This window comes from Brachypodium distachyon, chromosome 2 (assembly GCF_000005505.3).
Source record: "Brachypodium distachyon strain Bd21 chromosome 2, Brachypodium_distachyon_v3.0, whole genome shotgun sequence".
NCBI lineage: Eukaryota > Viridiplantae > Streptophyta > Magnoliopsida > Poales > Poaceae > Brachypodium > Brachypodium distachyon.
Genome location: NC_016132.3, coordinates 13,102,069 through 13,124,311, shown reverse-complemented (window position 1 = coordinate 13,124,311; position 22,243 = coordinate 13,102,069). Strand labels below are relative to the sequence as shown.

General features: G+C 47.4%; 3 protein-coding genes across 3 annotated transcripts; 1 reads left to right on the top strand and 2 right to left on the bottom strand.

Annotated features, from left to right (window-relative positions):
* Positions 1–1,061: 1,061 nt before the first annotated feature.
* Positions 1,062–4,470, top strand: LOC100843766 (RGG repeats nuclear RNA binding protein A). Its single transcript, XM_003567747.4, has 6 exons — positions 1,062–1,522; positions 1,751–2,126; positions 2,213–2,363; positions 3,514–3,672; positions 3,754–3,813; positions 3,946–4,470. Exons 1-6 carry the CDS (start codon positions 1,330–1,332, stop codon positions 4,150–4,152), a joined length of 1,146 nt encoding a protein of 381 aa, XP_003567795.1. The 5' UTR covers positions 1,062–1,329; the 3' UTR covers positions 4,153–4,470.
* A 243-nt stretch (positions 4,471–4,713) lies between these two features.
* On the bottom strand, positions 4,714–9,547 carry LOC100822839 (inactive protein kinase SELMODRAFT_444075). Its single transcript, XM_010232655.3, has 9 exons — positions 8,712–9,547; positions 8,231–8,370; positions 8,039–8,133; positions 6,714–7,933; positions 6,371–6,531; positions 6,088–6,164; positions 5,844–5,991; positions 5,355–5,504; positions 4,714–5,252 (listed from the first exon to the last, which is right to left on the bottom strand). The coding sequence occupies exons 1-9, from the start codon at positions 8,893–8,895 to the stop codon at positions 4,980–4,982; spliced, it is 2,448 nt and encodes an 815-aa protein (XP_010230957.1). The 5' UTR covers positions 8,896–9,547; the 3' UTR covers positions 4,714–4,979.
* Positions 9,548–11,652: 2,105 nt separating this feature from the next.
* LOC100843458 (probable receptor-like protein kinase At2g42960) lies at positions 11,653–19,493 on the bottom strand. Its single transcript, XM_014899119.2, has 9 exons — positions 19,174–19,493; positions 17,838–18,521; positions 17,649–17,753; positions 15,721–15,843; positions 15,462–15,632; positions 15,165–15,294; positions 14,797–15,006; positions 14,620–14,690; positions 11,653–13,098 (listed from the first exon to the last, which is right to left on the bottom strand). The coding sequence occupies exons 2-9, from the start codon at positions 18,503–18,505 to the stop codon at positions 11,949–11,951; spliced, it is 2,628 nt and encodes an 875-aa protein (XP_014754605.1). The 5' UTR covers positions 18,506–18,521; positions 19,174–19,493; the 3' UTR covers positions 11,653–11,948.
* Between the last annotated feature and the right edge of the window lie 2,750 nt (positions 19,494–22,243).

Here is a 22,243-nt window from a genome sequence, read left to right as displayed (position 1 = left end):
GGTACCCGTTTTTGTCGATGTTGATGGAACTAATGAACAAACAAAACCCAAGAAGCCTCTTTCAGTGGGTGATGGTGCGGTGCGGTCGAATCCACCTGTGACACAAGGCCGCGCAGCCCCACCAACCATCCACCACCTACCCCTCTCCGCCTCCTTAGCCCCCCTCCCACTCAGCATCCCTCTTCATCCTGAACCGACCCCTCCCCCCCCTCTCTCTCGCCCCTCTCCGCCTCCCTTTATATCTCGTTTCCAAACAGCGCTCCTCTCTTCTCCTTGCACCTGCCTGCGCTCCACCGGCCCCTCTCCTCGTGTGGCCGCGCCCTTCTGCCCGTGCAGGGATGCGATCTCTAGAGGTCGGATCCGCGCGCTAGGGCCTCCCTATGGCACATATCACCCCAGATCTGTGTCGGCACGAGCCCGCTGCCATGGATCCGCCGGGAAGGAGCATGCCGTCATGGATCCACCACCATGGAGGAAGGAGAGGAGCGTGGACCCGGATCGGCGCGTCGCCGCCGTCCTCATCCTCGTGCGTCGCCAGGGGAGTCAACGCTGCCGGTGAGTTTTTTGTACTAAATGACACTTATTATGAATCGAAGGGAGTATAAATTGAGGTTTTCAAATCAAAAGTACTTTCTCCGATCCATAAAAAGTGTTACCCATTTTGTACTACGTTAGTACAAATTTCGTACTAAGTGGCGACACTTTTTGTGGATCGGAGGAAGTAAATTGTTTTTTGCAAATTGGGAAAATCAAAAGCTAGAAATTAAAATGGAATAAACCTTTTTTTTTAGGTCTAAGAATTGAATGTACCAAGGGAATCCCCCAGGCCGACAGAACAGCCCTTTTCTAGCTTACCCAAAAGGCCCACGTCCGAAGCCCATGGGTCTTCTCTCTTCCGCACCACCAACCCCCACGAAGTGACGAGAACACCCCTGGTCCATCACTGTCCCCGACATTGGTATAACCCGTAATTAACCCTGAACGTTCCAGGCCCAAATCCGACATTTCCACAGACCGGACACGCGAGCCCGTGGTCTGAAAACGGAAAGCCGTATCACACAACACACACACCACTTCGCTGCAGCACTAGTACAGTACAGCGCCTCCCCCTCACTGCAGAAGAGCCAAAGGGGAGAGTCGAGAGAGCTTGGCGGCGGCGGCGGCGGCTAGGGTTTTGCTCCCGGACGACTTCTACGGACACCCCTTCCTTCTCCTCCCCCGTCAGTTCGTCGTCCGTGCATGGTAATCTCGTCGAGGGTGGTGGCGGTGGTGGCTGCTTGCTAGATTCATTCGTCTCGGGCCGTGGGGGTTTAAGTTAGGGTTTGGGGAATGGCGTCGATGAACCAGTTCGACCTCCTCGGCGACGTCGACAACGACGACCCCTCGCAGCTCGCCGCCGCCGCGGAGAAGGCGAAGGCGGCGGCGGCGGCGGCGGCGGGGGCCAAGCCTGCCGCGGGGGCGGGGGCGGGGGCCAAGCCGGCGGCCAAGCTGCCCACCAAGCCCGCGCCGCCCGCGCAAGCCGGTGAGCTTCGATTCGCTCTTGATGGGGTTCTCTTTCTCCCTCGATCTCTGTCTGTGTGCGTTGTTGTTACAAGGGTGCGCGATTGTAGGGTTGCTGGATCGATCTCTAGATGGCTTTTGGTAGTTTGGTACCCGCGGATTAGAGTAGAGTGCTGCGAATTTTTCAGTCTGCTTGATTTGATCTGATGCTCATTATGTGTGTTGGTGTTCCTCTGTTCTGTGGTTGCAGTGGAGGAGGCGAGGAACTATGGTGCTCCGAGGGAAGGAGCTGGGCGCGGGAGAGGCGGACGCGGAGGCAGGACTGGTCCGAGGCGAGACTATGGTGATGCTGATGCCAACGGCTTCGATGGAGGGTATGGTGGTGGTGCCGTGGCTCGTGGGGAGGATGGTGAGGGGAGGCAGGCACGCGGGCCGCGCCAGCCTTACCGTGGAGGAGGAGGCGGCCGTCGTGGCGGCTACGGTGATGGGCAGACCACTGAGGAGTTTGGTGGACGCCCGCACCGGCCCTATGAGCGCCGCAGCGGCACTGGCCGGGGCTTTGGGATGAAGCGTGACGGCGCTGGCCGTGGCAACTGGGGAACTGTGACTGATGAGGGACTTCCCCAGTTAAGATCGATTGGTCATTTAAGCTTTGGTTTTTGTGATTGATGAATTGTTTTTTTAGTGTTTGACCATTTATTTGCTTGTTTAGGGAAACTGTGGAGCCTGTCAACACTGAAGAGACTGCTGCTGCTGTGGCAGAGGATGAGAAGAAGCCTGAAGATGCACCACCGACTGAAGTTGAGAAGGACAAGGAGGGTGCAGTGAATGAAGAGGAAGAAAAGGAAGCTGAAGAGGATAAGGTATATTTCTGCTATCATCTCATTGCTTTACAGACACAGTTTACACTTTACACTGTCTTGCCATAGTAGCATGTACATTTTGTATTGGTGACGAGGGTGATGGTCACTATCTTGCTGGACATGCCAGACACCATGTTTCATAAGCTTGCTACCATATGCTATTTTGCGGAAGTCATACAGTTACTCAAACAGTCTTGATATTTCCTTTACAATGCTCGCCTAACAACTACTTTTGTCACAGTACAAAAATGGTTTGAATTAACCTCCCTGGAAGCTGCATTTTTTTCCTCATCGCATTTTTTCCTTGTCTTTCATGTACTTCAGTCATAATGTAATATGGAGTTCATCTTTCAAGCCATATTGCTTAGTCTGATTGTCATATTTTGAAATTTTCTTCTCATTGGTGACCAATGCTATATACTTCAGTCATAATGTATCGCCTCGTTTTTTCTATAACCTTATGACACAAGCTTTTTAGCACTATGTCAGATCCTCCACCAACTGTGACCTCAGTGAGCAATTGATTGCTGCTGGGTGCTTGCGATATGTGTTGACTAACCAATTGGTAGCTGAGTTGCCACTTTAAAGGCTAAACTGTTTTTTTTGGTAAGCGATAATGGAATATCCAGTGAGTCTGTTAAACTCTCTGGATCTTATTTTTTTTGAACCTGCACCTAAGTTCGTGTTTTATCTAGCTGGTAGTTGGTTCATATAACAGCTTACATTCTTTGATGTATTGTTTAGTCTTGTTAGTGCAATAGTTTTCCCTAGAGTTTCTGACTTTCTGTTATTTCGTCGATCTGTTGAGTGTCATTTCCTTGCTTGTTGGTTTCCACAGTTTGCTCTGAGATTTCCCTGGGCTTGTTTTCTGATGATGTTCAGTTAGAGTTGCACTACCCCAGTACCCCTTCACCATCTTCCCCTCTTTTTTGGGTGGTTTGTTGTGATATTTAACTTCTCTTACATTTCCAGTTACCTCAGTAGAAGTTTGATTGGGTCTGTGGCATGCTTGCACTCTTTCTGATGTTTTTTCTCCTATTCAATGTGTGCCTGACCAAGGGAGTTTTTGCTGAGAAAATGTTGACATGTCATCATCCAAGTACTATCACATTTGTCATTGATAACATGTACCCTGGCTGCCATTATACAGGAGATGACTTTGGAGGAATATGAGAAGGTATTGGAGGAGAAGCGGAAAGCTTTGCTCGCACTGAAGGCCGAGGAGAGAAAAGTTGAAGTTGATAAGGAGCTGCAGTCCATGCAGCAACTGTCAGTTAAGAAGGTTGCTGATGAAGTATTTATCAAGCTGGTAAGTTGTGCATATGGTGTTCTTCTTTCTTGTGCCTGTGGTCGTATAGATGTTAATTTTTACCTAATCCCCCTGATGCAGGGCTCTGACAAGGAGTTGAAAAAGAAAGAAAATGCAGAAAGAGAGGAGCGTGCCAAGAAGGTATGCCTATTTCTGTTTGCCCTGCTAAACTTCTGCTCTGTATAACCGGTGTAACTTCTAAACTTTTATCTGAGTAAACTGTTCTATATCCTAACTGTTATGTTTCCTGTTCTGTTTGTTCCCTGCCTGAAGTCCCTGAGCATCAATGAATTCCTGAAGCCGGCTGAAGGTGAGAGGTACAACCCTGGTGGCCGGGGTAGGGGCCGTGGGTTCAGGGGCCGGGGTGAGCTGCGTGGGGGTTACAATGGTGGCGGTTACAACGGCGGTGGTGGTAGGCGACAAGCTCCTGCTCCAGCGATCGAAGACCAAGCCCAGTTTCCGACGCTAGGTGGGAAGTGAAGGGGTCCATGCCCTGTGCCCTGATACAACTAGCAGCAGCCCGGTTCACCCGGAACTGTGTCCTTGTTGAGTTGCCAGTAGTGTGTTGTTTCGCCCATCTTTTATTTATCATTGTCTCATTGTCGTCATCATGTATCCCGTGTACATCCGAGGTGCACCCATCAGTGTCGTGTCAGTCAAAATTAGCAGCTTCTTGTGTTTTCTTTATAGGACAAATGGCATGTATGAGATGTTTTTCTGGTGCCCTTGCTGCTCTCAGTGTGCCGGTTTGGTTCAATGATTTTGCTCAGTTGAGAATCAGTCATGTTCCTTTTTATATATTTTCTGTCTTGCGTATTTACTGTGGGGAGTCAATTCTGCCATGGCAAGGCACTTGGAAAAATGTTGGCAAATCATAAACACAAAAATTGGCTCAGATTCACAAGCAATGTGACTCCAGACCAACAGGCACTGAACCAGCACAATGTCTTTATCTGTTCATGCAGGAAAAGAACGGAAAGGCTAAGCCAGGTCTCAGCACAATGTAAAAAGACCTAGCTAGTACTAGATATAAACGGAGCGTAGAAGCAAGAATTGGCACCATATATATCTCAAGCAATGAGATTCCACAAAGGCAGTATATATGAAACAGCACCAAGTATAGCAGCATACTTTTCTCAGTTGGCTAATGCGCAAAAACAAGAGCTAACCCAGAGAGCTCAGCATAATGTAAAGCCCTACTACAATACCATCTACTCCATTACTATGAACAGCAGCAAAAATTGGCAGCATATACATACCTCAATCACTACATTGTTACACAAAGGCAAAGAATAGTAGTATATATTTCATCTTGGCTGGCTGCAATCTGCAGCTGAAGGATACCACAATCTGTGGGACAGGTCCTCCCTATCTGGATCCCAGGCACTCCTCAAGGTCTCATGAGAACGATTCACTTCACCGACACACTGCGACTGCGGGTCAGGCTGAACCGGGCTGCTCTGCTCCTGAAAATGCAGCCGGTCGCTCTGCATACGCCGGCTCATGCTACCGGCGTCGCTGCTGGGAGCCAAAATGCAGCCGGATTCCAACACCATGTCACCCTCCAGTATGCGGAGAACCTGTAATAATATGGACATGGAAGAAGGGGTAAGCACACACAGGAAGATCATTCCTAGTAAGAGCTTCAGATGGCTGAGATGTTTGCATAGGGTCTGACTTACATGGGACATGCGTGGCCTTGAATGAGGGTCGCGTCTTATGCACAGGTTTGCTGCGTGTAGCATGCAGTAGACCTCGTTTTCACAGAAGCGGTCCTCGAGGCGTGGGTCGATGAGTTCGTCGATCGCATGGTCTTCCAGTAAAGGTCGTGCCTGTTGCAAATGAAGGCGAGAGGATTAGTATCATAGAATGTGGCACAGATGGACCTCGTTTGTGTCGGGTGATTGATTGGAAACAAGTAGAGATATATCAGCCAGTTCCATGTCAGTGGATGTAAACAGCATTCAAATAGTAGATTCCTTAAACGTCATTCTTCGGTTAGAGAAAACTATCACTGCTGACTTGGTCATACTCATACTTTATAGTAATACCACTATAATGGTAACATATCATTAACTGACAAAACAGAAAACAAGAAAGGAAACTACGATACTAGTGATTAACCGAGTGTTTGGTGCCTTGCAAACAAATTAATAATTTGGTGAACTCACCCATTCAGTTAGAAATTGCTGGCCCTTCGGTCTGTTAATATCGACAGCCTTGCGTCCGGTGACAAGTTCCACTAAAACAACCCCGAATGAGTAGACATCGGCCTTCTCGGTTATCTGCCCGCTCTGGGCATATTCAGGTGCCAGATAACTAAGCATAGTAAAAACAAAAGGGGGTAAGATTTGACCAATTTCAAAAATTACATTTGTCCAAGCATGGAAAGTATATATATATCTGATTACTTACCCGAATGTACCAATGACTCTTGTTTCAACACCCATGTCTCCGTCAGGTTGCCACCTAGCCAAGCCAAAATCGCCGACCTGTCACACCATTATGAAGAAACTTCAACCTCATAATGTAACGACAATCAATACTTAACGCGGTGACTCAATGGGAAGACAAATCTGTCACACTTAACATTGCATAATAAATCTAAATATGAAAGTAACTTTAATGCATGACAATGACTTTTTCATATCAGTGGCTCCAAATGTATCACTTGTTCACAATGACAATGGTAGCATACCAGCGGCTCAAAATCATGTGTGACGAGGATGTTGTTTGGTCTCATATCACGGTGGATTATACAACCAACCCTACATTCTTCATGGAGGTATCGCAGCCCTCTGGCGGCTCCCACTGCAATCTTCTGTCTGGCAGCCCACCCCAACGTCTCTTTGCTACGGCCTAAAATTGTGCAGCCAATAGTTTAGTTCAGTAAGGTCATACTCATGCCTCAAATAAATGCCGTAAAACTAGCTTAGATTCCATGAGAAATCAGGGCAAGCATTGTGCCGCAGAATCTGATGCATTTTTCTCTAAACTTCTCAAGTTGTCAGTGTGCAGACTAAAAAACTAGCTTAGCTTACCATAAAGATGAGTATCCAGTGATCTGTTGCAAATGTACTCGTAAACTAGCAAACGCCTCTTGTCTTCGACACAGAAACCAATCAGCATCACAACATTCCGGTGCTGCGCGCAGCTCAGAACCTCCACCTCCGAGCAGAACTCGACATCGCCCTGGGAGCTAGCTAGTTTGTGCTGCTTGACAGCAATTGCTTGGCCATCAGGTAGCACCCCTCTGTGAACAGACCCAAACCCACCTTCAGCCAAGAAATTTGCTTTCGAGAAGCCACCAGTTGCATGGTCCAGTTCTGCATAGCTGAACCATCGTGGAGGCTTCCCAAATACCGGCGTCTTATGCTGGCATATCGAGCACAAAGGCGGTGGCCCAGGAGGAGCACTCCTTGACAGTGAGACAACATCTCTCACATTTCCTCTGAAGTTCAAGTCTGACCTGCTCCTGACTGCACTGATTTCAGTCAGTAGATCCAGCTTGGAAATCTTCTCGAGCAAGGCATCTGCAGTAGGAGTTCTTCTAGTTCTAGGACGGTTTCGTACTAATCTGGATGATGCAGGTTCCTCCAGAATGTCAGCCATCCATGGTTGGAGTGATGAGGCTGCCGGAGGAGCTGACGTTTCGCTCTCAGAGTCAGATATGTTGACATCCAATTGCTTGAAATCATCCGTTTCTGCTTCTTTCTTCAGAGAGCTGTTTGCCCCTGGAGCACAACATGGAGAAGTGCCAGGGTCTGGACTTGCGACAGAGGATGTCCCGGTGATATCCATGGTTGCTTCTTTCTTCAGAAAGCTATTTGTTTCTGAAGCACAAAATGGAGAAGTGGCAGGGTCTGGACTTGCGACAGAGGATGCCCCGGTGATATCCATGGTTGCTTCTTTCTTCAGAGAGCTATTCGTTTCTGAAGCACAAAATGGAGAAGTGGCAGGGTCTGAGCTTGATACAGAGGATGTTCCGACATCGGTGCTGTAAAATGGTGTTTCTGGCTCCGGGCTGCTACTTGGTGTCACAGCAGGACCTCGAATCGAAATCTGCTCCTCCTTTACATCACTTGCATTTTCATGAACTGAAGCACTCAGCTCGGGCTGCGGCGGCGCAGTTGCTTCTGACTTCACTCTTTCAGGAGATTTCACCAGATTAAGCCGAAGCACTTTGGGCCGAGAGCGCTTCATAACGACGATATTACACTGCAGTTCTTCCATGCAACGCTTCTCCTCAAGCTTCAGCTCCCTGAGTAACACAAATTTAACATGATCACTAGTTAAGGGGCTATTCAAAAGCAACAACACATATGACTATGCCAACACTGGAGCTGATGTGCTACTGCCACATTACCTGTCTAGAACAACCCAGCTGGCATGCGCTCGCTTCGATTCGGTGGCCACCACGCCGGAAGGAGAACCGGAGACAATCCGAACCTTCACATTTATCTACAAAACAAAAGAACAGAAGTTAAAAAGGAATATTGCCAAGTGACAACTGACGGACAGCAACAGCAATAGCTATAGTTCAGTATCCAAATTTAACCTTGCTGGGATCATACACGTCGCGGAGTTTCAGCATCATCTGAGCACAAAGCTCGGAGACGTCCGACTTCTGGTTCGACACTGCCTTGTGGCCGCTCGCGCAATCCCCCGCAAAGAGTGGGAATCCCCAGAACTTCCTGCCTGGAAGGAGAAAGAGGGGCACGAAAGATTTCAGCCAATGCAAGCAAGAAAATTATGAGTGCAGACAAGTCATGATCCTGAACAGCTCAACGAAAAGACAGTGGTATCTGCCAGTCATAATCCTGGCCATTTCAAGACATTATTCAGGTGCAAGAGGAAGAACTGACATATTAAATCCTGAAGAGCTAGCTAATACAGTGATACGAGTCTGTCTGTCTGTCTGGGACATTTGAAGGCATTTCCAAGGCAAAATTGTGCAGAGAAAGCAAAATCCTGAAGAGCTGAACAATGCAATTCATATGCAGAAAGGGAGGGTGTAGGGAAGGTGAGAAGGTGCGTACCGGAGGAGGGCGGCGGCGGCATGAGGACGAGGAGCAGGATGGAGTCGCCGCGCTGCACGACGTGCGTCAGCGCCCACGCCACGGCCGTCCTCGGGACCTCCCTCGCCGCCGCCCGCGCCGCCACGACCACCACCGCCGCATCCTCCTCCGGTCCCCGGCTCTGCTGCTCACCGTCCGCCGCCATCTCCTCCCTACCAAACCTTACAAGAATCGAAACCGCAGCACCCCCCCGGGAGAACTGAACCAGACAGTAAAACTAACACCGCACCAGAACGAGAGATTGGGGGAGACAGAGACAGATGCAGGCGCGACCACCGCCGCTACGCGCTAGCTCCGAAGGCGAGGGAGACGAGGCAGGAAGGAATCGACGGTGGTGAAGAGAAAAAGGGGAAGAGGCGTCTTTTACTGGAGCTTTTGCTTGGGCTTGGCTGGGGGACCGAGCAGAGTTCAAAATTCCAAACTGAAACTGGGCGAGAAAGAAAGGGAGGGCAACTTTAACTGAAACTCAAACTGGCGCGCCGCCAGAGCCGGAGAGACAGCGACGTGGGGAAGAAGAAGAAGGGCCGCCGGCGCTGACAACGACGAGATTGGTAGGCCTGTGCTTCGGCTTGGCTTGCTGGAAGCAGAGGCGGCGGCCAGGCCACTCAAGGAAGGAAGAAGAGAGGCACTGTCTGGCAGACAGAGAGAAGCTCAGAAAAGCAATTAAAACTCCATGGTTGGCCGGTGAGGTTGCTGGCCGGCAGTGAACCTCCGTCCGTCCGTCCGTCCGCCCAACGAAGGAAAGCTCTCTCTCAACTAAACTATGGGGTTTTGTCACCGTCGGACGTCACACCGGCCTTAACCCCTGCACCTCGGCGTTGTGCTATATCTACGGAGCTCTGCCACTCCCCTAGTCCCCTGCTTCAGCTTTCTCCAGTCAACATAATTAGGACACACGACACGACAACGACCAGGGCCTGTCTTTTACGAGTCAGAAGAACTCAGGCCGACACGACGGGCCCACATGTCAGACGCAGTTGCTGCATATAAATTGTGGGGCCCGCCCGCCGTCCTCGGTGGACAGACAGCGTGCTACTCCAAACTTAGCTTGGCTCTCGTTTGAATTTTGATCGATCTTCTAAAACTGGTGCTCAATATAATCCGTAGATGAAGAGCAGGATTAATTAGCGTGTGTTTTACCTACACGAGCTTAAGCATGACGCCAAACTCTAGAAAAATCATGTCGCCGCATGGCCCCGACGGGTTTGATTTTTGACAAATTTGGCCAAGAATTTGTTAATTTTTCCCTTTTACTTTAATTTGCATACAGGCTGCGGCATTTTTGAAGCGGTGAAAGAGAGCATACACATTTGGAATTGACAGAAAGGGAACATGGAAATTGATCATCATCGTCATATGATCGAAGGAGAAAGAAACCGAAACAGGGCATGAATCCCTCTTTTTTTTTACGAAAACTACCATTCACAGCTTATTATTTGTCTTTTAACAGTCTGAAAAAAATATCCGACCATTGGAGCGGTGACTCTGCTTCATAAGAAAAAGGCTGGCTGAAAAATCGTGTTTCAGTGCACTTTCCGAACCGTATTACTTGTCACAAATTTAACGGTGTTTCGTGTCCTGTTTAATTTAAATTCATCGGCTCGGATTAATCTCGGGGGCATCCAAGGAGGACATATAGGATAATAAAATATACTCCAGCAAAGGCGAGTGGTGAACTCGATGCGTTTTCCATGGCATGAATGCATGCTTGGCACGGAGGTTAAGGGCAGCAGCTTTAATTTGCATGCAACACTACACGAGAGCTTTTGGTTTTGATCATTGCACTCTTTTCTTTTCTTTTCTTTTCTTTTTGCATCGACAGTCGCGCATCGATCTCGATCGTTTTCCCGGGTCCTCATGTTTGAATTGAGGAAGAACTAGTATACACTTGGAAAACGAATGCCTATGCAAAGCTACGACGACAAGTTTACTTTGACGGAAAAAATTCAAACATTTCTTTAACCAAGCCGGTTAAGGATTTGAGAAACAATGTGATTAGGCTACTAATTAGAGACTTAAGAGTAGATACATAGCTACTCTCTGGCTAGATCAATGCCTAGCTAGCTAACATATGCTGATGTGCCTAAAAAACAAAACAGAACTGTAAGTCCATAAGCGTGCAGAGTCTGAATAGGCAAAGGTTTTTTTTTTTGCCTAGCTTGTTACAAAATATAAAATCCTCATATCTCGGTTAATTAACCGTTTCGTTTCTTTTTGTCAAAGAAAGGAAAAAAAAAGCAGCCGGGTTTTGTCATATGGGCCGTTCTTTTTGGGCGTTGCTGGGCCTCAATGTGCTCGACCCACTGCTTCTTCTTCCTCGTCGTCTCTCTAGCTTCTCGACAGATTGTAAGGTTTCTTTGTCTCCGGCTGACACCGCCGACAAGCCTTGTTCCTACTCAATTCTAAGCATAAACCTTCGGGAAACAAGAACGCCCAAGTTCCACATATAGCCGCACGGCCAAAATAACACAATCAATTCCAGTCAGGAGTCATGTTAGTCTATCAGCTCCAGTAAGTTCTAGTCTCAAAAGAAAAAAAAAACTCCAATAACTTCTTACTATTCCATAAACTTGTCCTGAAAATTTACAATCATACATCGATCTGGGCACGAGGCCAATTACAAAACCCTGACAAATACGTCACTTTAGCCTCTAGGAGTCATTCAGCTGCCTCTTGTAAGGTAAGGTGAGTGAAGGCAACAAAAATTGAAAATGATACTAGGGCAACATATAACCAGTGATCCAGCATAGAGTACAAACGACAATAGGAAGACACGATTCACTCATTTCGGTTTTTAATCCAAAAGAGAGATAACTGAACCTCTTAAAATCATATACTCCGTAGCTGGCTAGCTGCTAAATCGAATACCAGCAACACATAAAAACCCATGAAAAGCGCGAGATCCACACCCCAAGAAGGAATATATGGATTAATCTGTGCATCAAGAAGTGATAGCTCTTTTTAGTGCAAACAGAGATATGGCAGCTAGAAATTAAGGACCTTAACATATAGCTATCAGGAGGGGATCGACAGTCTTATTGCTACCAGTAGCAACAGATATCTTGATATTGTTTATGCACTAAAAGCATAGCTGTCAACATACATATTCATATAGGACAGCAGCAGTCCTAACGAGGAACATGAGTTCAATAAGACACCACACTTCAGATAATAGGACTCACTTGAACAAAACCATGTTCACCAATAATCGCCACAAGAGCACGCCCCGCCCTTGAAATGGTGGAACCGCTTATTGTCCCTCACGATGAGCTCCCTTCCGACAATCCTTGACATGATCTTGATGGCATTGTGGCAGTCTCCGCAAATCCTGAGGTTCTTGATGATGCGAAGCGGAGTCCTTGCCGGGGTGCTGATCAAGCCATAGGCAATTGCCAGCCTCTCGCTGTGGTACATCAACGCCTGCTCCTTCGCCTCCTGATCAATGTCATGGAGGACATACCTTGTGTCTGGGACATACCGCTGCTCGGTCACCACCTTCTTTTCAATCTTGGGAGGCAGCCTATACTCCCCCAGCTTGTTCCTCCCATCAAGCATGTTAATCCCAAGGCGCCTCTTGGGAGGAGGAGTTGGCAGCTTCTTAGGATTGACTCTGGATGGATCGAGCGAGACCAGCAACTCCTCTGCCCGGTCCTCAAGGTCGATGTCACCATTCATCCGTGCCAGGTTCAAGAGTGATTCCCAAACCACTGCGGTAGGCTCAAACGGCAGCTTCTCAATGTACTCCACAGCCTCGTTGAGATGCCCCGACTTGCCGAGGACTTCGATGATCCCAACATAGTGCTCCTCACCAGGCTCGATGCCATGGTCCCTGGACATGGCTTCGAAGTAAAGCAGCGCCTCCTCGATGGCGTCCGAGTTGGCGCACGCATCGAGCACCAGCGCAAACGTGCGGCCGTCGGGCGCGATGCCGCACCGCTTCATCTCCTCGAAGAGCTGCAGCGCGTCGTCCCCGAGCCCATTGGCCGTGTACCCATCGATCATGATGTGCCAGGAGGCCATGTCCCGGTCGGGCATGTGGTCGAACGTCCTGCGTGCGTGGGTCATGTTGCCGCACTTGCCGTACATCTCGAGCACCTTGTTGTTGACCTGGAGGTCGGCGCGGAAGGGCGAGCGGAGGAGGAAGTCGTGCACCTTGCGGAGCTCCTCGAGCAGCTTGGGGTTGGAGCAGGCGGCGGCGAGCTCGTAGAAGGACGGCGCGTCGGCGCGCGCCCCTCCGGCCAGCAGCTCCACCGCCTCCTTCACGCGGCCCTCACGGCACAGCCCGATCAGCTCCGTAGGGCCCATCACAGGAGGCGGCGGCGGCGGGGCCTGCTGCTGATGCTGGGGCGGTGGCGGGCCATAGTTGTTCCTCGGAGGCGGTGGCGGAGGCCCCTGCTGCTGGAAGTTGTTCCTCGGAGGCGGAGGCCCCTGCTGCTGGTAGTTGTTCCTCAGCGGGGGAGGCCCTTGCTGGTGCTGGTGGTAGTCGTTCCTCGCCGGAGGAGGCCCTTGCTGCTGGTGGTGGTAATTGTTCGCCGGCGGGGGAGGCCCTTGCTGCGGGTAGTTGTTCGCCGGCGGCGGATGGCCCTGAGGAGACCACTGAGGAGGAGCATGGCGCGAGGGCGGGGGCGGGGGGGCCCACTGCTGCTGATGCGCGTGGTTGGGGACGGCGGCGGCGGCGGCGGCGGCGGAAGGATTGTAGGCGTAGGACGAGGAGGAGGAGAAGGCGCGGGAAGGGGAGAGGAGGTGGAGCAGGGAGCGGGACCTGGACGACGAGAAGGCGACGGAGCGGAGCGGGTGGGCGGCGCGGTGGATCGCGGCGGCGGCGGCGGCCATGGCGTTCGAGGAGAGAAGGGATTCTGGCTTCTGGGAACGAAACAGCGTGGGGGTTTAGCGAGATTAGGATGAATGGATGAGATATTTCTGGGCTCGCAAATGGGCCGTCGGGTTGCACTAGCCCTTTACGCTTTCAGCCTTCGATCAGAAGCTGAGAGAGGCCCGACCCAAATGCTTTCAGCGCAACAATCATCAGAGTCTCAAATAAAATATTACATGCATGTATCTAGACGTTTTTTAGAAATAAATACATTTATTTTTGAACAAATTTGAGACAAGAATTATGAAACGGAGAAAGTACTTCCTTGAACTTCTAGTTCCTCCGACCATAAGCAGTACTTTCTTCGAACCATATTACTTCTCAAATTTGCCCAAATATGGATGTATACATGTAAATGTAATATTTTGACAGGTAATTCAAAATTAGCAGATTCAGTTTACAGAAGTTGGTTTCAAAGGTTTCTCTGATGTCAGCGTGTTACTTCCCGTTTATCCGGATTTTTTGTTGTCGCACTTAAATAAATCCAGATCATAAGCTCCTTCCCTCTGGTTTCTAAAAAAAAATATGCTCCTTCTGTCTGAATAAAACGTACAGTAGCAGGTTCAGGTTCAATTCAGCTCTTCATTTCAGTTCAGAAAAAAATATATGGCAAGAGATGGATAGCTGCTAGGTACAAAGATCTTGGCGGATATAAAGGGCAAATAATCCCAATACATTTATTGTTCAACAGACCCTAAAACGAAACGAGAAAAGTTCCTCGGAAAAAGAAAGAGAAACTGAAAGAAATCTGTACAGGCAGCTGGACCAACAGAAGGATGAATTATAACTACTAGAACAAGTCTCAGGGAGAGAAGGAGCAGCATGGATAAGCTCATTTCGCTACACACCTACAATACAAAATGCAAATTGCCCTACAGAAATGCTGAGCTTGCAGTCTCTAACCCCCCCTCCCCCCAAACAGTCCAGACCCTCGGCCGGAAATCTTAGGACTGGAATCTCACGGATGTGCCCGAGTCTCTTCTGTCGCCGCTAGTCTCGAACTCGCTCGAGCTCGCCTTGGACTCGGTGTCCGTGTTGCCACCATGGCCCCTCCGGCTCCTCCGGTCCTTCGATAAGATCACAACAACAGAAGGTTCAGATTCTGTAACGGGAATGTTACATAACATGGACTGATATTTGAAGTTGAACAAGCAGAGGGAAAGTGGCAACAACCTCCCGCGACGGGACGTCTTCCGCCTCGAGCATCCGAACAACGTGACCCATCGTGGGTCTCTTCTCTGAATGCGGGTCGACGCACCTCAGCGCCACTAGAAGAGCACGCTTGAGGGCCCGTATGGTTGGTTTTACCTCCATGTCAGGGTCCACCACCTCCTCGGCTCTTCTCGAGCCAACCATACTTTTCAGCCACTCCACTAGATGCACCTGCAGGGGATCCATCTTGCAGTTGATTAACAGGACACCCGCGACAGGATTGCACAAGTAACAGAAGGGCTACTGGGCATAAATGAACAATGCGAGACACTAGTACGGACTGCTGAACATGCATGATACACCTGAGAGATAGTAGGATACATGCTCACCTCAGTATCTGGACGACTATTATCAACAGGATCCCTCCCAGTCACTGCTTCCAGTAGAAGCACCCCAAAACTGTACACATCACTCTTCTCGTTTAACAGACCTGTGTTGGCATATTCAGGGGCCACATATCTGAAACGATGGCAGAGCAAAAGGTAAGCGCTCCTGTGATGCTAGCTGCTTTAATACATGAAGAAAAAAAAGTCTCTGAACATTTAACATCTCCTACTGTATATGAATACCAAACCTTTTCATGACTTAAGTCAGGTACTACAAGTTGGAAAATAATAATAACATACCCAAAAGTTCCCATAACTCGAGTAGTGACATGGCTCTTCCCTGCACCCAATAGCTTGGCCAGTCCAAAATCAGAAAGCTTCCCATTGAAATCTTCGTCAATTAGGATATTGCTTGATTTGATATCACGATGCACAACTTTTGGTTCTATGGCTTCATGTAGATAAGCAAGCCTGTGTATCATTTAGTTAGAGAAAATGTCTTAACCAGCTAAATCTACACACATAAAAGGGGGGAAGAGATGAATGGTTTGATTCTTACGCCTTAGCAATTCCAAGAATGATTTTCATACGAGCTTCCCAAGTAAGAACACCATGTTGCCGCATGGCGCCGTGGATCCACTGTTCTAAGTTTCCGTTATTCACATACTCATACACAAGCATCCTGGAACAAAAAGATAATGACGCATTGAAAACTTGAAATAAATAAAAAAAACATGAGATGCATATGAAGATATATTTGCAAGATGTATATTCACCATAAAAATGTTAACACAGGGCTTAATTTTGATTGACTATTTACCACTGAATTTTCATTAAGTATTGAAACAAGGAGCATGCTCTGGTATGTTCAATTTATCATAACTGGAGTTCAAGAATAATTGCTGTTGATTACATGAACAATTCCACTACCAGAAATATGACGGATGTTTGGTGCAACAGAAATCTAAATTGTTAGACGTTGCTAAAAATTTATCTGTTTTTTTTGCCATATAATATCTCAGAAAAAATGATGGATGCGTAAGAGGAACTGCATATCAATTTACTTAAGAACAATAGTCAAGTTGAAGAGGAACAAAAGCCTGGGTGGTGGGGATTTACACATACACCACCCACCAACTGAGCTGGGCTCGGTTTCCAGATATTTCTCTGAATTAAAAATTTGGTAAGTAAAAATTTCCGAATACATGTACAGTGCCTTGACTGATCAAAATTTGAAACATTCTTGTACAGGACACTGCATACCTTTAGGGGGGATTTTGTTTGGTAATTAGATGGTTTAAAAGGACCTCTATTTATCAGGAAAATTTCTATCTTTATGGCTATTGTCAATAAAGCAGGATACATAAAGAATGGGACACGGTACCTTTTGTGCTTTAAATGAACCGTTCCATTATTCAACATATTGTCCAGGTAGAGTAAAAAAGAGTATTTGTTCAATTCCATAGTAACTCAAATCATAATATGATTATCTCATGGGCACAAATTTACTACTGAGGCGCGTGGCACGGTACTTAAAGAACAAGACTGAATATCCACAAACTAGCAAATAACGGAAGTACATTTCCAGTAAGAAACTTATTATAGCTGAGAGTGCTGAGCCAATAAGCTGTTTCTTCATTTTGATCCATTTCTAATAAAGTCTGTTTCTGATTCTATTTACATTTGCAACATGTGTGTCCACAGTCCTCCACTCCAATCATGCCACATTGCCGTCTAATATGTCAGATATGCTTGCAAAGTTTAAATACTGTTAAAGTTCTGCTCTGTCTGAATATTAACCAAGTTCAGCAATCTCACTCTGTTCAGAGTGGCAGCGCTTAAGGTACCATGGCATTTGGAAGCAGGACAGAAGAAAGTATCACAGTGACCAAGAAACAAGGGCAAACAGCTGAGGCAGGAGGTAGTTTTATTTTGTGTTTCCGGGCATAAACTCATAAGGGTCCAGTATTTAAAGCAGTTTTGCCTTTGTAATAGATTATTAATCCAGCTAAGAGTTGAATTGGGTTGTTGATTGTCAACAACACTTAAAATAGAATACTTATTAAAGATGCAAGCCTATGACATAATGTCCACTAAATGAAGTAGTGAAGTAAAACCAAAATGGAACAAACTGAGAGAATGCTCTGTGGAGGGTTTGGCTGCAAGTCATTCTGTGCTAAAATTTGTCAAAGTCATTCTGACCGATACAACTTATAAACGATCAAATAGAAGCAGAAAACATGCATGTGCAAATGTTGACTTTGATTAGCAAAAGAAATTTCTTAATAAAATGAATGCATTTTGGCAATATGCATTTTTATGAAGTTGAATCAAGTGATAAATGTTTGAAAGAGTAGAGACCTTGTATTTTGTTTTCATGAAGAATTAATCATTGAGCATTTCTAGTGTGCAAGTGATTAGAAATCAGTACATGTCCTATACTCCTATGTAAATAAGTGTTACAGAAGAAACAAAACTGGCCCTAACCTGTGGATTCCCTCAACGCAATATCCCAGAAGGCGGACAAGATTTTTATGCCTGACATGGCCAATAGCCTCAACTTCAACCCTGAACTCCTTTTCTGCCTGCCCCCTGCAGCCCACATAAAAAAAACAATGAGTATGCTGAAACCATCCCACAGAGAACATAGATAAAATCTAATTCAGAGTTACTTACATGTTATTAAGAAGCTTTTTTATTGCAACATCAGTCCCATTAATGAGTCGGCCACGGTAAACGACCCCATATCCACCCTCTCCAATGATATTCTCCTTAGAAAAGCGATTCGTTGAATGCTCCAAATCCCTCAGAGTAAACCAATGGCCCCAACCGAGGTGTGAAAATTCCGGGAGACCAACCAGAGGAGATGCGGAGACAGTTGCATATTGAGAATATTGCCTCCTAGCATTGCCTGAGCTACCCTCATCCCCAGAATATGAACTACCAGCCCTATCACATTGGTAGACTGAGCTGCATTGGCTCAAATTATCAGCATCACTTGATTTTGTCCTAACCAAGTGTCCCAGCATTTTGCCGGAATCTTTATCTTGAGATTTCTCCTGCACCGTCAACGCATGGCTTTCTTGTACTTGATAGTTTTCGACAACAGCATGCTGGCGCACTTCATCTACTGCAATCTCCTTGGATACATCAGGGATTTGAGATACTGGGATCTTATCAACTGACTTCTTTGGCTTCCTTCGGTATATGGACCAGAAGCACATGAAGCCTAGTATACACAAGATTACCACCCAAATACTAATGCCAATCACTATCCACAGCCTCAGGCCAAAAGGCGGCGTCTTGGATGATAGCTCTGCGCGTAGGCTTTCGGCCGTCGGCATCTTTATTTGTGGGCACCTACAGAACCAGGATCAGCAATGTAGTTTTAAAGTTGCATTCATTTCGTACTTATCAGAATAGTTATCTGAATCAGGACAAGATAAATGCAGTAATAACAAGCTGGTCTACAGAGCACAAAGCAATCATTCATCAGAAAAACTACCAGAATGAAAAAGGGGGGAATGGGGAACAACATGATGTGCAAGTTCCATGTGAAGTGAATTAAAGGAGCACAACATCAATCTTGCTCCTGGAAGCGCGCAGCCAGATCAAGAACGCACGCATTGTGATTTCGGAGAAAAGGGATATCACACACTTGCGGAGAACAACAACAAAAAAAAACATATCAAATCACCGGACATGCTCGGCGAAAAGAAACAAAACCCAAAGTTTCCCCTTTAGCCGCCTTCGTTGCAGAAGATTCGGTCCAAGTTTGGGGCTGCTTTTCCTTCCTCCTCGCTCCATACGCAGGAAGGAATCCAATCCAATCCAATCCAATCAAACTAAACTCGAGGCGCATCACCCTCTGGGATCCATCCAAGAACAGCAGCCCATCGCCATGCCACCCAGAGACCAGAGTAAAGCTTCCAAGCAGACCGCGCAACGCCGGCCCCAATGCGAACCGAACAGGAGAAGAAGGGGGGCAGAGATCAGGGTGTTTGATTCAAACCTCTGGGGCGAAAAGGTTGGCGAGAAGCCCTCGGTAGTCACCTCTAGGGTTCTTGGATTGGTGTTTTACTGAACTACTGACGGCACCACACGCTGCCACTGGCCCCTCCCCGCCTCTCGCTCTTCCTCCTCCTCCAGCTCGCGGTCACTCAGGAGCTTCGCTGCGCCGGCGCGGAGATGGACATGGGATGGGCAGATGCCGGCCGCCGCGGCAATGGTGGGATTGGGGGGAGGGAGAAGGGGGGCAACAGTGGAAGGGAAGGGAAGCAAGCAGCATTAAAGTTTGGGTCACTGATGAGTAAGAAGAGAGAGAGTGAGAGTGAGAAAAGAAATGATTTTGCAGGAACGGAACAAAGACAGCTGTAGAAAGAAATTGCAGATATGGCCCAAAACAGCGGCCGACAATTTTGCTACGGGCACCCCGGGATGAGTGTGAGCTCCGGAGTCCGGAGCAGCGAGGGTAACCAATGCAAGGACGCAATCAAACATCAAACGGATCCAGTTACACAATTAAATATTTTATCCGTTTCATATTAAGTGATTCAAATTTGTTCAAATACAGATGTATTTATGCATAAAAAATGTCTAGATATATGTAATAGAAAGTCATTTAATATGAAACGGAGAGACCGTGAAAATGGAAAGAAGGCATCGGAAAATGATCTTTGCCACGTCTAGTACAGCGTCTATGTATACTTTCGTGGCGAGATATAGTCGTGGGTGGTTCTCCCGATGGCTTGTGCAGCAACATCAAAGGAGGTTGTTACGCCGTGGCGAAGTTTTGGTAGCTAGCCTCCTAATGTGTCCATGATACCTGGCCTTGTCCATGCGCTATCTTCTTATCGTGGAGTTAAAGTAGTCACGGCAACGCTAAATGATGACGATGATGATCACTACGCCCTTCTGTTTTGTGGTGCCCGCAACACGAACCCTGCATATCTCGCAGATGGTCGTCTGGGATGAAACTGGAGCCGCAGGCTTGAGAGAAGTGATATTCAATGACGATGGCACGCGAAAGAAATCCTCGACACAACTTACTTCTTATCGGAGACGCAGACAAGCCAGTATCAAATGGGAGAAAACGGAAGGCTCGGTGACAATATATCTCGGGCCCACACGTCATGGAGAGCACGTGATCCTCGTGTGTAGACTCGCGGTGTGCAGGCAGCGCAGCGCACACGTGGGGTCTCTCAGGTCAAACCGAGCTGCACGGTCCAAATCGCTGCGGCGCCCGGGCCCACTGGAAGCCAGGCACTCGCTCGCTCGCTCGGTCCGGCAGCCGAAATGACGAGAGTGCCCCCCTGACCCGGCCGGCTCTCAACGGCTACCTCGTCCCCCTCCTGGGCCGCTCCTCGCTCACGCTCTAACCTGGCCCATCTCGACTTAGGAATCGTGTTTCTTTTTTTTTTCTTTTTTGTTTACAAGATTGGACGGTGACGTGGATCTGATACATGCATGGCTTAATTGATTGATTATATCAGTGCATGGGATTTTGATCTAAAGTTAATGAAGGAAAAGATGATGTTACTCCCGAGCTTTTTGCTCCCTCTATCACATCCCTCCATCTGCCGTCGGGCACGAGACGGCGATGATTAGGAGATAACGGAAAGCAGCTAGTGGCCGGGAGGAAAAAGATCGGGAGCACAGCGTGGCCCTGCGGTTTTACTGTAGTGCGACGTGCAATTTCTTGCAGTCGGCCGGAAAAGCTGTACGTACTGCACCGAGGCGGGGCTGTCTTGATCGGATCGACGTGCAATTCTTCTGCATCAGGCCATAGCAAAGGTGTAAGGGATGGAATGATCCCATCCCTCAACTCAGGACCAACTGAGGCAGTTATAAACGCTCGATGGCTGATCAGGCAGATCAGTATTCTTCGGTACAGCCCGTCCAAGTGAATCATGTTGCAGATAAGATATGTTATCACTCAAGAATTGCATGACATGCTAGCTCGCTGTACTGTACCATCACTGGAGTAGGTACCGCTAGTTAATCTTTTTCCGAACCGGAGGTACCGCTAGTTAATCTTCGGTGTGTGTCTCATTGTGCGCGGATCTGTGTTGTTAATCTTCGTAATATATATTCTTGATAGAAAATGGATATACATTAGGAAAAAAACCGAAATCGAATAGAAAAAAAAACACATATTCATTGAAAGAGAATGGATATATAGATAAAGAGAAAGAGGAAACACATATTTTTAGAGAGAATAGATAGACGGTAGAGAGAAATAATGAGAGAAAACATATACTCTCTCCATCCAGAAATAAGTAACGTGGATTTGTATAAGAATCTGCACAAATATACGTCACTTATTTCGGGACGGAGAGAGTATTATTGATAGAAAATGAATAGAAATACAGAAAAATAAAACACATATTCTTAAGACAATGAATATATATGTAGAGGGAAACACATATTCTTGAGGCAATGAATTTATATATAGACCAACAGAATGTACGTGGGTTGCAACGAAACAACAAACACATTTCCTTAAAAAATAATGGACATATACGTATATACGTATAGGGAGAACGGATCGAATAGGCCTATCTAAGGAAAATCCGTAATTTACATCTCGATGGGATCAATGACAAGATGTGGTTCTAAAATATAGTTTCCACCTGGGCACTCGATGCATTTCTTGATGGAACGTGACGCCCCTGCAATGGCTTCAGCAGCGCGCAACCAGTGAAATTGCTCCGTCCGTAGAGGCAGCAAAACTGCAATTCGACACTGTAGTCTGTACGAAGCGCCGCGCAAAAGGATGGTTTTGCCCGTTTTTATATATTTTTCTTTTGTGCTGAACGGCCGGACACTGTAGACCTACAGAGAGAAACAGTCCCCTGCCCGTAGGCCAAAACAGCGACGGCGTCTGGTGCCGTTATGGGGACTTCAGGCCGTATTCAGGTCTTCGCATCGGACGTCCTAGCGTAATTGCGTTGACGGCTTGGATAGGGGGAGCAGTCTGCTCGGGTGTAAAAAATCCCTTCTCATGAAATTAATGAATGCTGGGACAGAGTAGTGAAGAAGTGTTGAAGAGGTTTGAGCTGCAAGAGAAGCTGCTAAAGAGG